The sequence below is a fragment of the Neomonachus schauinslandi genome, chromosome 15 (assembly GCF_002201575.2).
Source record: "Neomonachus schauinslandi chromosome 15, ASM220157v2, whole genome shotgun sequence".
Taxonomy (NCBI): domain Eukaryota; kingdom Metazoa; phylum Chordata; class Mammalia; order Carnivora; family Phocidae; genus Neomonachus; species Neomonachus schauinslandi.
The window spans coordinates 19,813,870-19,826,557 of NC_058417.1; the positions used below are offsets into that span (position 1 = coordinate 19,813,870).

The 12,688-nt window shown below is 40.9% G+C and overlaps 1 protein-coding gene across 6 annotated transcripts in view; it reads left to right on the forward strand.

The window, feature by feature from the left end:
- Nucleotides 1–3,648, forward strand: part of RHOT1 (ras homolog family member T1) — a 61,699-nt gene extending 58,051 nt beyond the window's left edge. For 4 of the 6 annotated variants that reach the window (XM_021704470.1, XM_021704468.1, XM_021704467.2 and 1 more), the window contains one exon: nucleotides 2,541–3,623. In XM_021704470.1, the coding sequence (XP_021560145.1) occupies nucleotides 2,541–2,658 (118 nt within the window). In that variant the 3' untranslated portion in view covers nucleotides 2,659–3,623. Of the gene's footprint in view, nucleotides 1–2,540 lie in introns of all 6 variants that reach the window. The other 2 variants (XM_044921740.1, XM_044921741.1) reach the window with 1 other exon arrangement.
- Nucleotides 3,649–12,688: the final 9,040 nt, after the last annotated feature.

The following is a 12,688-nucleotide window of genomic DNA, read 5'->3' on the forward strand; positions in this document are numbered from 1 at the left end:
TGAATTGCTGTTCTGCCTATGGAAGGCTATACTATAGCTTGTGGAAAACAGTCATTACTATCTTGAAATGCAAAAGTAAACTAAGCAATAAAGTCAGAATATATTATTTCATGAATGGTAATACTTGCTTCCAATACAACAAAGGGAGCTGTGTGAAACGGATTCCGTACTTGAAAATATTTATGAGAAATCGTTTTGACGGACTTTAAGGTGATGACAGCTAGCTTTAATCCTAGTCCTTTTTTTCCCCAAATTAAAAAATAAATGTAAAAAAAAACTTTTAAAAATCCTCCATCAGTGAAGATGTGTAAAAATCAGAGAGAGACCAAAGCCGAAGCAGAAGCTCTACTGCCTTTTAGCCTGTGTTCTCACTTTAAATTCTATGCATCTCTATTGATTTGGAGTTACACACTTTGAAACTCTCATCATAGGTCTCTGATAGTCCATGAGTTTGGAGTGTTGGACTCAATTTTTTGCAGATGTATGTTTACAGTTGTTGGTAGTCTGCAGTCAGAAGCATCAGTACATTTTGTGACTAATAGTTGTTAGCCTCATTTTGAATGAATACCTATGATCACCACCTACCGTCAGGTACTGTTTAGGGACTGGGTTCCAGGGCTTCTCTTAGTGTTTCAGACCTACCAGGACCAGCCTCACAGGGACATATAGAGAATGTATATCACAGCCTTAGGTTTTCTTGCCTGGTATGTGAGTGTTTTTAAAAAGTACCCATAGATTTTTTTTTTTTTTTGGAAGTTTGGCAATTTGTTACAGAATACATTTATTTTAAATATAGAAAGCACGAGATGCATCATATTAGGGTGGCAACTCAATTTCTGTGTGGGATGTTTAATTGAGAGATGTTATTTTCAGTCCCCTTCTTTTGTGAGCTCTGCTGTGAACTGCAAACTGTGTGCATGTGTATAAAAGGTTAAGAGCCTGGGTAGCTGAGTGGGGTGCCATGCTGTTAGCCAAGGACGAAGGCAGGATTACTCACCAGGTGCACGCCGTCAGCTCTGTAGAAGATTCTATCTTCATGGAGTCATCCCATGGTCCACTTTGTCTTGAAGCCAGGTAACATTTCCCACAACCAGTGGGTTGGCCTTGTTGGGGTTTTTCCAACTGGAAAAACTGAAACCTACGAATTTTCTTCCCTAACTTGAAATAAATCAATCAATAAAACATTGCCTGTTGGAGGAACTAACTCACAAGGTGGAATGAACCTGTGTTATCACTTTGCTTTTGTAAAATAATATGTCAGGAGTGATTTTTTTTTTTCTTTTTCTTTTCTTTTTTTTTTAGGAACTGGGGAGAATAAGAAATTGGAGTGCTGTGTGTTGTTTTGCCATGGTGATAAGCATGGAGCACTCTGGCTTGTATTATAGACTTGTTCTAGGATGGGCAGATTGCATTTTGTGATAACTAATCCGATTGTCCTCTATTACTGAGGCGAAGTCGTTTTGTACAATTGATATTTTTGGCTCTTAACTCTTTTGCATATGTCAGTGTCCTGGTCTTTTAACGATGTCTGACTTTTGCTTCAAATCTGTTTGTTTCTTAGTTGTAAAATAACCTGAACTAGACAGTCTAAGCTCTTAATTCTGTAAGTTTTCTACATCTTCTCAATTGTGCTCATTTAACTAAAACTCCAGTGACACTTGAATAAAATATTCCAACTTTTGCTTTCAAGCGTTATCCTCTTTCTGGTAAGCTGTCATACTTGAGACCCTTGAGGGTGCTTAGCAGTGTCATTAACTGAGCATGCTCACAAACTCAGTTTGTGGTACAGGCTGTCCCTGTTCTTGTCATGAATAATATGGCTTCTTTTATGTCATTTACCTTTCAGTCCATCATGTTACATGATGTCCTTTAGTTCGTACCATTGTCACTGCCTGTCTAATATCAGGGTTGGTTTTTGGGGGGTTTTTTTGTTTTATTTTTAATTTTCTTTCTTTAACCAGCAGTAACCCAATTAATGTGAACTGGTAAATCTTCCCCATACCCTTTGGGATTTTTTTTGGTAAATTTTTATGGGGCTCAGTGTTTCCAAAGTTGATTTTAAGCATTGCTCTTAGAAAAGTATGGTCACTTGTCGCTTAACTGCTTACATGATAGCTTTTGATTCCTGGGCACAGGAGATCACATATTAAGTTCCATGAAATGGACTCTCAAGATTGTAAGATCTTGGTTCTACCTCTCAGTTTGAAGGACCGTGGTGGGATTAAAAAGTAGTAGGTTGATTTGTCTACGTTCTCCATTTCCCATGTGAAGAAAATGTCTAAAATTTTAGATGTTGATTACTCCCAAGTAGTAGCTAATTATAAAGACATTCGGCTTTATTAATGTCTTCAGTATGTCTTAAGATAATGATTATCTAAGCGATGTACATGTGGCTATATTGATAAATGTTTTTGGTAAGCATTACTGTATGCAATTAGCCTGACAAGTGTGCTAATACTTCCCTAAAAGTAGACTGTTAATATAATTGGTATTTTCATACTAATCATGTCTTGAACATTAATTATATTTTCTGACTACAGGCACGTGACACAAGCTGACCTCAAGAGCTCCACGTTTTGGCTTCGAGCAAGTTTTGGTGCTACTGTTTTTGCAGTTTTGGGTTTTGCTATGTACAAAGCATTGTTGAAACAGCGATGATTAAAAAAAAAAAAAATACTGGCCCTACCAAAAACAAATACTTTTATGTATTTATGTATGCTTTAAATTCTGCTAGAAATATTGAGATATTTATACATGCAGAGTTACTTTATTAATATTTGTAATTCATGCATAAGAGTATTTTAATGATAGTTATAACTCAGTATTGGCTAGCATATGGAAAGAAAGAGCTTAACAGCCAAACTAAAATGGCTAAATTTCAGAGGCCAAAAGGGAATATTTTGTAAATAATGTACATATTCAGGCAAGATATGGTCTCCCAAACTGAATTCTAGAAATGATGTTTCTAGATGTTTCTACATGGTATTGTTAGTGTTCGGTTGGCTCACTCTCCTAGATCTAAGTCAGCTCAGAGATTGTATTTACTCATGGATCACTTATTTATTTCACATTTTACTCAGAATGATCCTTTGGGTTCTTTAAAGAACACCAGGCACAATTTGCCATTTTCTCTCCATTTTTAAAAACAGATGCGTCCTGGTCAGCTCACACCTCTCTTTCAGTCATTCGTTGGTAGGCCAGCCTCGAAGCTGTCGTGCCGTGTAGAAAGTTGCATAGCTGAGTGAAGTGCTTCTTGAAGGAAGGGAGTGAGTTAAAGGCAGTTAGCTGGGGCATTACCTATATGATTATGTTGCTTCCTTTGTCTGTATGTGGAATTTTATAGCCCTTTCAATCAAATGAGAAAAAAGATTTGTATATTATCAATGTTTTTAGTTTAAATAAACAGTCACCATTACTACTACTGAATTTCCTCCCCCAGTGTACATCATTCAATAACGGCCGTGTCTATTATAGCGTCTTACAGTGGCTGCACGTGTCATAAAGTGTTCTCTGTCTGGCTAGGATAACCCAGAGGCAGCACTTGTTTAAATGGTAAAATAAATCTAATGAACATAAACTCTCATGATAAACCTATTCTTTTTCCATCATCAACCTTTTCGAGTATTTAAATAAATAACTGCTGTGTACCATGCTCTTGAGTTTTTTGTCTTACAAAGTAAATATTTCTGTACAGGTGTGAATGGAATCCTCTGGTTTCTATCTTTCTTACCTTGAAAATTATTTTTTGTTCAAGCAGATGATACTCATTAGGAAAGAAGACAAGTACGATTTGTATATAGAAGAGGAAGTCTATTTTAAAGTTGTGGGCAAATCTATTCTTCGAGGAGACCAGTTGTTTTCTCTTGCATATACCCAGCTCATGTGGTTTCTGCTGTGACGTACGTGTTTATCCGCTCCTCTAACATGGTTTTTTTTTTCCTTTTTGCTGTTCTGATGGACGTCTAAAGACCACACTCCCTGAGCAGCTGAAAACAGCATACCTTACGAGCTCTACACTTGTAAAATAACCTGTGCCATGTTTAGCTGCATACTTGCCTGTCCCCCCACTTCCTATTTCCATTCTAAATTTGAGGAAAGGGAAAATTAAGCAAAAATCTGGTGACTGCTCGTTTTCATTTTCTCGGAGTCTCCTACTTAAATGTGTCAGTTACACAGCTTCCAGTGACAGTCCATTCTTGCCTTCCAAGTTCTTTCCTGTTGAGACTCAAATGGATATACCTTATAGATTGATGTGTTTGTGAGAAACTGAGGAAGGAAGGTAGTTTGCCAAGATGTGAAAAGTGACGTTAATATATGTAGACTTTTCTCTCTCAATCTTTTCATTTGAAGCGCAGGTGTCCAATTGGCAGGAAGGCTGGCAGCCGCCCTGTCTCACCTGCTCTTGACCCCGTGCCCCCTGCTAAGCCTAGCAGCCTTCCTGGACCGTCAGTGAGTGCAAGTGGGGCAGGTTTGCAGGGGGAATGCTTCCTGGTTTCTCCTCTGTAACCTACCGAGTCACGCAGATATTTTCTTCATTTCACATTCACTTTAGGGACCAGTTAATGTGGGGAAATATGTGAATAAATAAAGTAATAGGCTTCTGGCTTTTACGGTTTACTCTCAGAAGATGCAAGCTATAAGAGCACTAAGGGGATATGAGGAAAGTAGGGACTTGAGGATTGGAAAGAAAATCTTTCACTTTGCACCAATTGCATTCTCTCTTAAATGGATGGTTCTGAGGCTGCTTGCTACAATATATATATTTTTAAAGATTTATTTATTTATTGGGGGGGGCAGAGAGACAGAGAGAGAGAATCTCAAGCAGACTCCCCGCTGTGTGCGGAGCCGAAAGCAGGGCTCAAACTCACGGCCTGAGCCAAAATCAAGAGTCGGATGCTTAACCAACTGAGCCACCCAGGTGCCCCGGCTTGCTACAATATTTTAATGAATAGTGAGGCAGTCATGTGAAGAAACATCACTTTGAAGGTTTGTGGTCCTATCGCATAATGTAGTAAACTTAACCTTAGCACATCAGGGGTCTGTTGCTTCTTGCCATTCATGTCTTTCTCTTTTACATTTGACCAAAAAATGAGTAATGTCCCACATTGCTGGAGCTTATAAATGCTATAGTAGAGTGGGCAGTGGGTGTTAGGAGTTTGGGGGGCACATAACCATTCTGAAATGACCTGTGAAAGAAGAGGTAGGAGGGCTGTGGGTATCTATGCATATCTGTACATCAGGGGAAAGCACCAAGGAGGAGACATACTGATGAGCCAGTCCTGAATGAAATGAGAATTTTTCTGACTTGAGGGAAGGCAACTGAATAATGAATAGCAAAGGGAGAACAGAGGTAAGTGCTCAAACTCTGCGTAGAGTATAAATCTTTCCTAAATAGGCCCTGAGAATTCAACGGGTGTTAGCTTTGGTGCCCCTTTTGTCTGAGTTGTACTACTAGTAAAAATCAACATAAAGGTGTCTTTAAAATATATATACAAACTGGGGCACCTGGGTGGCTCAGTCGGTTAAGCGGCTGCCTTCGGCTCAGGTCATGATCCCAGGGTCCTGGGATCGAGCCCCGCATTGGGCTCCCTGCTCAGGGGGAAGCCTGCTTCTCCTCTCCCACTCCCCCTACTTGTGTTCCCTCTTTCGCTGTCTTTCTCTGTCAAATAAGTAAATAAAATCTTTAAAAAAAATAAAATATATGTACAAATCTTAAAAATGAGTATGTGACCAAGTTGTCATTAACACATTTATTTGGCATCATCCTTTAAATTTTAATAGTCCATGTGTTTTTAGGAAGCTGATTTGGGACTAGGTACTTTTTGGAAAGTAGGACATCAAGATGCTAAATTTATTTAATGTTTATGGCATGAGAGTGCTCCACGCAGGTAGCCTGGCTGTTCCAAAAACCCCAGTCTCCAGATTTCACAGCCCCACTTGTTAAAACCTCTACACTTGCAAGTAACTCTTGTCTTTTTAACTCTGTTTATCAAAAGTCCATCTGTGAGAATGAATGTCTGTTAACCTGTTTGAACCTCAGCTCTGTTTCCACTTCCGTCTCTGACCTGTGAGGATCAGAGTGACGAATTTGACATCTCTTTAGTGCATCCCAAATTCAAAAACACCCATGGCACATGCAAACTATTCAAAACCTTTTCCCCCCAAGTTTTTGGCTCAGAAAGTATGGACAGGTTTACCAGAAAGCAAGATTTTGACATCATTAGGAAACACTTCCTAACTTCCTAGTACCTTTCCAGTTTCTGGATGTATCTTCCAGTGGTAGTGTTTTGCTCTGTAGATTTTATCTTCTCCTTTAGCATAGACTGTTGCAGAAGTCAGACAGTGAAATTGAGGGCTTGCCATTCGTTCTGGGTTTGAAAGCTGTATGTCGGATATAGACCCACAAGGAGGCATTGCCAGTATTATCTTTATACATATACATTGGAAAAATCAAATTCCACATGATCACTTTTTCCTCTTTCAGGATTTTCCTGTTCGTGGTTTATATTTAAATCTTTTATAATCAGACAACCCTTGGAAGTTTTTATTAGAATGATGTGGGTGTACATGGGGTAGAATAACTTACGGGTCACAAACTTTTTCTGTAAAGGACCAGATAGTAAGTGTTTGAAATTTTTGCTGCTCTCCACTCTGTTATAACAGGAGAGCAGCCACAGACAAAACAAATGGGCATGACTGCATCCCTTTATTATTTATTTTTAAAAGATTTTATTCATTTATTTGAGAGGGAGCATGAGTAGGGCTAGGGGTAGAGAGAGATGGAGAAGTAGACTCCCTGTTGAGCATGGAGCCCGACGTGGGGCTCAATCCCAGGACTCTGGGATCATGACCCGAGCCGAAGGCAGATGCTTAACCAACTGAGCCACCCACGTGCCCCGCATGACTGCATCCTTTTAAAAAAAGAAAAAAAATTTAGAGAGCGAGTGGGGGAGGGGCAGAGGGAGAGGGGAGAATCTCAAGCAGAATCCCCGAGATGAGCGAGGAGCCAGATGCAGGGCTTGATCTCATGACCCTGAGATCATGACCTGAGCTGAAACCAAGAGTCAGACACTTAACCGGCTGAGCCACCCCGGCGCCCCACCATGACTGCATTCTATTTTGTGTTTTTAAAGATTTTATTTATTTATTTGACAGAGAGACAGTGAGAGAGGGAACACAAGCAGGGAGAGTGGGAGAGGGAGGAGCAGGCTTCCCGCTGAGCAGGGAGCCCGATGCGGGACTCAATCCCAGGACCCTGGGATCATGACCTGAGCCGAAGGTGGACGCTTAACGACTGAGCCACCCAGGCGCCCCACCGTGACTACATTGTAATAAAACTTTGTTTATAGGCATGGAAATTTGAATTTCATATCATTTTCATTTGTCACAAAATATATTTTTAAAAATATTTTAACCACTTAAAAACATAGAACCTATCTTAGTCCAAGGGCTGTATAAAAACAGGGCCGTGGGCCAGATCTGACCAACACCTGGTATAACTGATGAAAGTATAGTAATAAATGCATAGCAGCTTTTACTAGTAGTTAAAAAAAAATTACCTGATTGTTTTGAAATTTGAAAAGGTATAATACTAGAAAGAACTTAAAGTATTATAGTCCTGTTTTATTTGTAGGGAAAATAAGATTGGATCTGTAGGAGGTGTTTCATTTGTTTCACTTCTGCTGATGGTATTATTCACCAGAACATAGTGCTCCATGGGGGCTGAGGCTCACCTTGGAAGGCAGTGTGGCCTAAGCAGGTAAAGAGAGTATCAGTTTCACTTCCTTTGAGCAATCCCCTGGAGCTATTCTTTTGGTACTTTATCCATGTTTATTTTCCATTTGTGCAATTGTGTAATTGTACACCTGGAAAGTAAAAGAATCCTACAAGAGGGACGCCTGGGTGGCTCAGTCGGTTAAGTGCCTTCAGCTCCGGTCATGATCCCAGCGTCCTGGGATCACCTGTGTTGGGCTCATTGCTCAGCGGGAAGTCTGCTTCTCCCTCTCCCTCTGTCCCCCCCCACCCCACCCCACCCCGCTTGTATGTTCACACTCTCTCTCTCAAATAAAATCTTTAGGAGAAAAAGAATCCCACAAGAGTGTTTAGTTTGACCTCTAGTTTTCTGGGTGATCGGCCCCCTTGTGTGCATGACAGTGTGATAATGCTTATTTATTTAGATATTAAAGTCAAAATATCAGAGCTAAAATAGACCAAGATATCATCTGTCCAACACTATACTTTTATAGAATAAACAGCACAAAGAGTAGAGGTGACTTATTCAGAGCCGCACTATTAGTCTGTGCCTGAGCTAGGACTGGAACCCAGGTCCTGACTCACAGCTCATTGCTCCTTCTGCTATAGGAGCCAGCTCTTGACAACTTGACTTGATTTTTTACTTCTGGTAAATTTGCAGTATGTTCCATTTTAAAAGCCCAGCCTAAGAAGAAAGAAAAAACCAATAGCGTTTTGACATTTCAATTACTAAGAAGGGTTAAAGTGGGTAAAGCAAATTTTCTGGAAGACTTTCAGTTCCTCTGAGGCATATTGCCTTCACTTCTGGTAGCTGTCACCAGGTAATTGATGGTATCTATTTAGAGGAGTGCAGGGTTTTTTTTGTTTTTGTTTAAGATTTTATATATTTATTTGAGAGAGAATGAGATAGAGCATGAGAGGGGGGAGGGTCAGAGGGAGAAGCAGACTCCCTGCTGAGCAAGGAGCCCGATGTGGGACTCGATCCTGGGACTCCAGGATCATGACCTGAGCCGAAGGCAGTCGCTTAACCAACTGAGCCACCCAGGCGCCCTAGAGGAGTGCAGGTTTTATTTCAGGGATAGATTACTGAGGGAAGTAGGGCTATAACTACTCTTTCTTTTTACCCTGTTTATGATTTTTGTTTAATTGTTCTTAAATTGTTAATTTTTTAAAAAATGCTTTATCTTTTTATTTATAAGTAGAAAAGTACCTTGGGACAGAGGCTTTACCAGAGGGGAAGCTCCTAAGAATAACATTTTGTCACTGACTTAACTCTTTTGACATCTGCTTCTCTGATTTGCCTCTGTGGGATTTCTATGAGTCCAGCCTCCTGCATGCACCCCAGCCACTTCTGGGTACCGTCTAGACCTGAAGCGGCTGAGTGTAACACATCCAGTTACTCTTTTTACCGCTTCCCTCTCAGATCTCTTACTCCCCCCCCCCCCCCCCCCCACCCCACAGATTCTCGGAAGTATGGTCACAGTGCTTGGGAACTTGTAAGGAATAGTTTTCAGGCCCCACCCCAGACCAGCTGACTCAGAAACTTGGAAGTTGGGGTCCAGCAAAATGGGTGCTCACAAACACTGCCCCCCCACCCCCCACCCCGGGATTCCAATGCATGCTGAAGTCAGAACTGCTCACTGGACATGGGGGCAAAGTAGTTCAACACACAGTTTTTGCCTACAAAGAGGTTACAGTGTGCTTGGAAAACTAAGTTAACAGTGGTTAAAATTATAGAGTAATTAAATTATGGGTCTGTTAAAAAGGTTAGCAAACTTAGGTCTTTCTTTTCTATTCATGATAACATTCAAATCGCAAAGTGGTTGACAAGGCCCTGCAGACCTGACCCAGACCTTGTTTGCCCCCAAATTTGCACTCTCCCATCTGACTACACCCCAAAGAGATCTTTCCGTTCTAACAGTGCACCTCACTCGCTCTGTTGGATGCTTTGCAGATGCTCCTTCTAAAACCCTGCCCTCACAGCTCCTTATCCTTTAGGTCTCTGGCCAGGCTGCCAGTGTCCAGGATCTGAGTATTGCTGTTTAGGATACATCTGTTCACTTCACCCCCGTCTTCGCAGCATGGCTCCCCAGCCCTCACCTGTGTTTTATCCAGAGAACATCTCTTCTACCCTCTGTAGAGGCTCCATTAAAGGGTTTAAGCAGGGGAGGGATGTATTAGGCAGGTGTCTGCAGATTGCCCTTTCCTCTGCCACTGAAGAACTGAACCTGAAGTAGCTGATCGTCTCCGTTCTGCCGGGCTTTGCCTTGCTGGCCGTGCACTGAGTCTCAGATCTTTGCCCCACTTGCCGAGCACCTGCCTACTCTTAGAGTACCCAGGGGAATACCTGTCCATCTCCTGTGTCTAAATTTTCTTGATTTATGCAAACCTTTCCTGAGAAGCAGCTATACTCAGTCACTGCTGTCCTTGCAGAGACACTGGCGAGCAGCTCTAGAAACTAAGTGATCTCTTCATGGTATTGGGAATTCACTGGGTTGCAGGTGCAAGAATATAAAAGCATGGACTTAAGAGGTAAGGCCTGAGTTTGAATCTCAACTTTGCCACGTTCATTATGCATTACTTGACTTTTCTGGTTCTGTCTTCCCCTCCCTATAAAATGAAGTTTGGGATCATTGTGTACATTCACTGAGATCTGCCCCTGGTTTTTTCACCTTCCTCTTTCCCCAAGAGAATAGTCCCCACAGCAAGCAGCGCTAGGTGGCAAGGCTCTGCTCCTCCTATGCTTGAGCAGAGCTCAACCATTGCATCTGGGAGAGCTGGGGAGGCCTGGGTGACAGCCAATTTTTTTCCCCTGTGTGTATCTGAGAAATGCCTTGACTAAGTTGTCTTGAGTATTGGGCCCAATAGCCCCCTATTGCCTTGGCAGGTGGCACAAATAGCTGACTTTCCTATCTTGCTGGCTACTTTCTCTTTTTCAGTCTCTCGCTGGCTGTTGGACCTCTGCCGAACCTCTCAAGTGTTAGTGTTCTCCAAGGTTCTGTCCTGAGTTTTCTTATCCTACCTATACTCTGTCTCTAGGTGATCTCATTGAGCTCCTTGACTATATATATTTTTAACTTTTTATTTCAAAATAGTTTGAAACATTTTACAAGTTACAAAAATAATAATAGGGGTTGCCTGTTCTGGGCATTTCAAATAAGAGGAGTCATACAATATGTGGTCTTTTGTGACTGGCTCTTTCATGTACAGTAACGTTTTCAAGGTCCGTCTACACTGCAACATATATCACCATTTCATTTCCCTTTTTTGGCTGAATAATATTCCATTGTATGGGCATACCACATTTTGTTTATGTTCTCAGTTGAAACACTTAGATTGCTTTTACTTTTTTTAAAACAATTTTTATTTTTTTATTTTTAAGTAAACTCTGCATCCAATGGTCTTGAACTCATGATCCCGAAATCAAGAATTGTGTGCTCCAGCTGAGCCAGCCAGGTGCCCTTTACTTTTTAACTAGTATGAGTCATGCTCCTATGAACATTTGTGTACAGTTTTTATGAGCAGATATGTTTTCACATTCCCTTGGGTATATACCAGGGTGTGGAATTGCTGGGCCTTCTGTAACTCTGTGTTAATATTTTGAGGAACTGCCAAGTAGTCTTCCAAAGTGGCTGCACCATTTTACATCCTCAGCAGCAATATATGAGGGTTCTAGTTTCGACGCATCTTTGCCAACACTTACCTGTTTTTTATTGTAAACATTCTGGTGAGTGTGAAGTGGTATCTCATTGTGATAGTGGCTAATACTGATCTTGCCCAGAATAGTTATACTTGCCACATTTTCGACTTCTATCATTTCTTCTACTTTTATTAATTGGGATTGTACTGTAATAATTTTTTTTTTTAGTAGGCTCCACACCCAGCATATAGCCCAAAACAGGGCTTGAACTCACAACCTCACGACCTGAGGTGAGATCAAGAGTCGGATGCTTAACCAACTGAGCCACCCAGGCACCCCCAATTTCATTCTTTTTTTATGGCTGCATAGTATTCTGTTCTGTGTGTGTGTGTGTGTGTGTGTGTGTGTGTGTGTACATCTTCTTTATCAGTTTATCTTTTGGACACTTAGGTTGCTTCCATATCTTGGCTATTATAAATAATGCTGCAGCGAACATGGGGGTGAGTGTATCTTTTTGAGTTAGTGTTTTCATTTTCTTCAGATAAATACCCAAAAGTAGAATTGCTGAATCATACAGTAGTTCCATTTTTAATTCTTTGAGGAACCTCCATACTATTTTCCATAGTGGCTGCACCAGTTTTTTTAAGATTTTTATTTTATTTTTAAGTGATCTCTACACCCAGTGTGGGGCTTGAACTCACCACCCTGAGATTGGGAGTCACACACTCTACCGACTGAACCAGCCAGGCGCCCCTGTGGCTGCACCAATTTAAATTCCCACCAACAACGCATAAGGATTCCCTTTTTTCCTCATCCTCACCAATACTTGTTGTTTCTTGTCTTGTTGATAATAGCCACTCTAACAGGTATGAGGTGATACCTCATTGTGGTTTTGATGTGCATTTCTCTGATGATGAGTGATGTTGAGCATCTTTTCATGTGCCTTTTGGCCAACTGGGTGTCTTTGTTGGAAAAATATCTATTCAGATCTTCTGCCCATTTTTTAACTGGATGGGTTTTGTTTTGTTTTGTTTTTTGCCATTGGGTTATATGAGTTCTTTATATGTTTTGGATATTAACCCCTTATCAGATACATTATTTGCAAGTATTTTCTCCTGTGGGCTGCTTTTCCATTTCATTGATGGCTTCTTTTGCAGTGCAGAAGCTTTTAGTTTGATGTAGTCCCATTTAGTTTGATGTTGCCTTTAGTTTTAGAGTCAGATTCTAAAAATCATTGCCAAGACCAGTGTCGTCAGGGTGTCTTAAATCATCACTGTGTACTCAGGGCCTAGAACG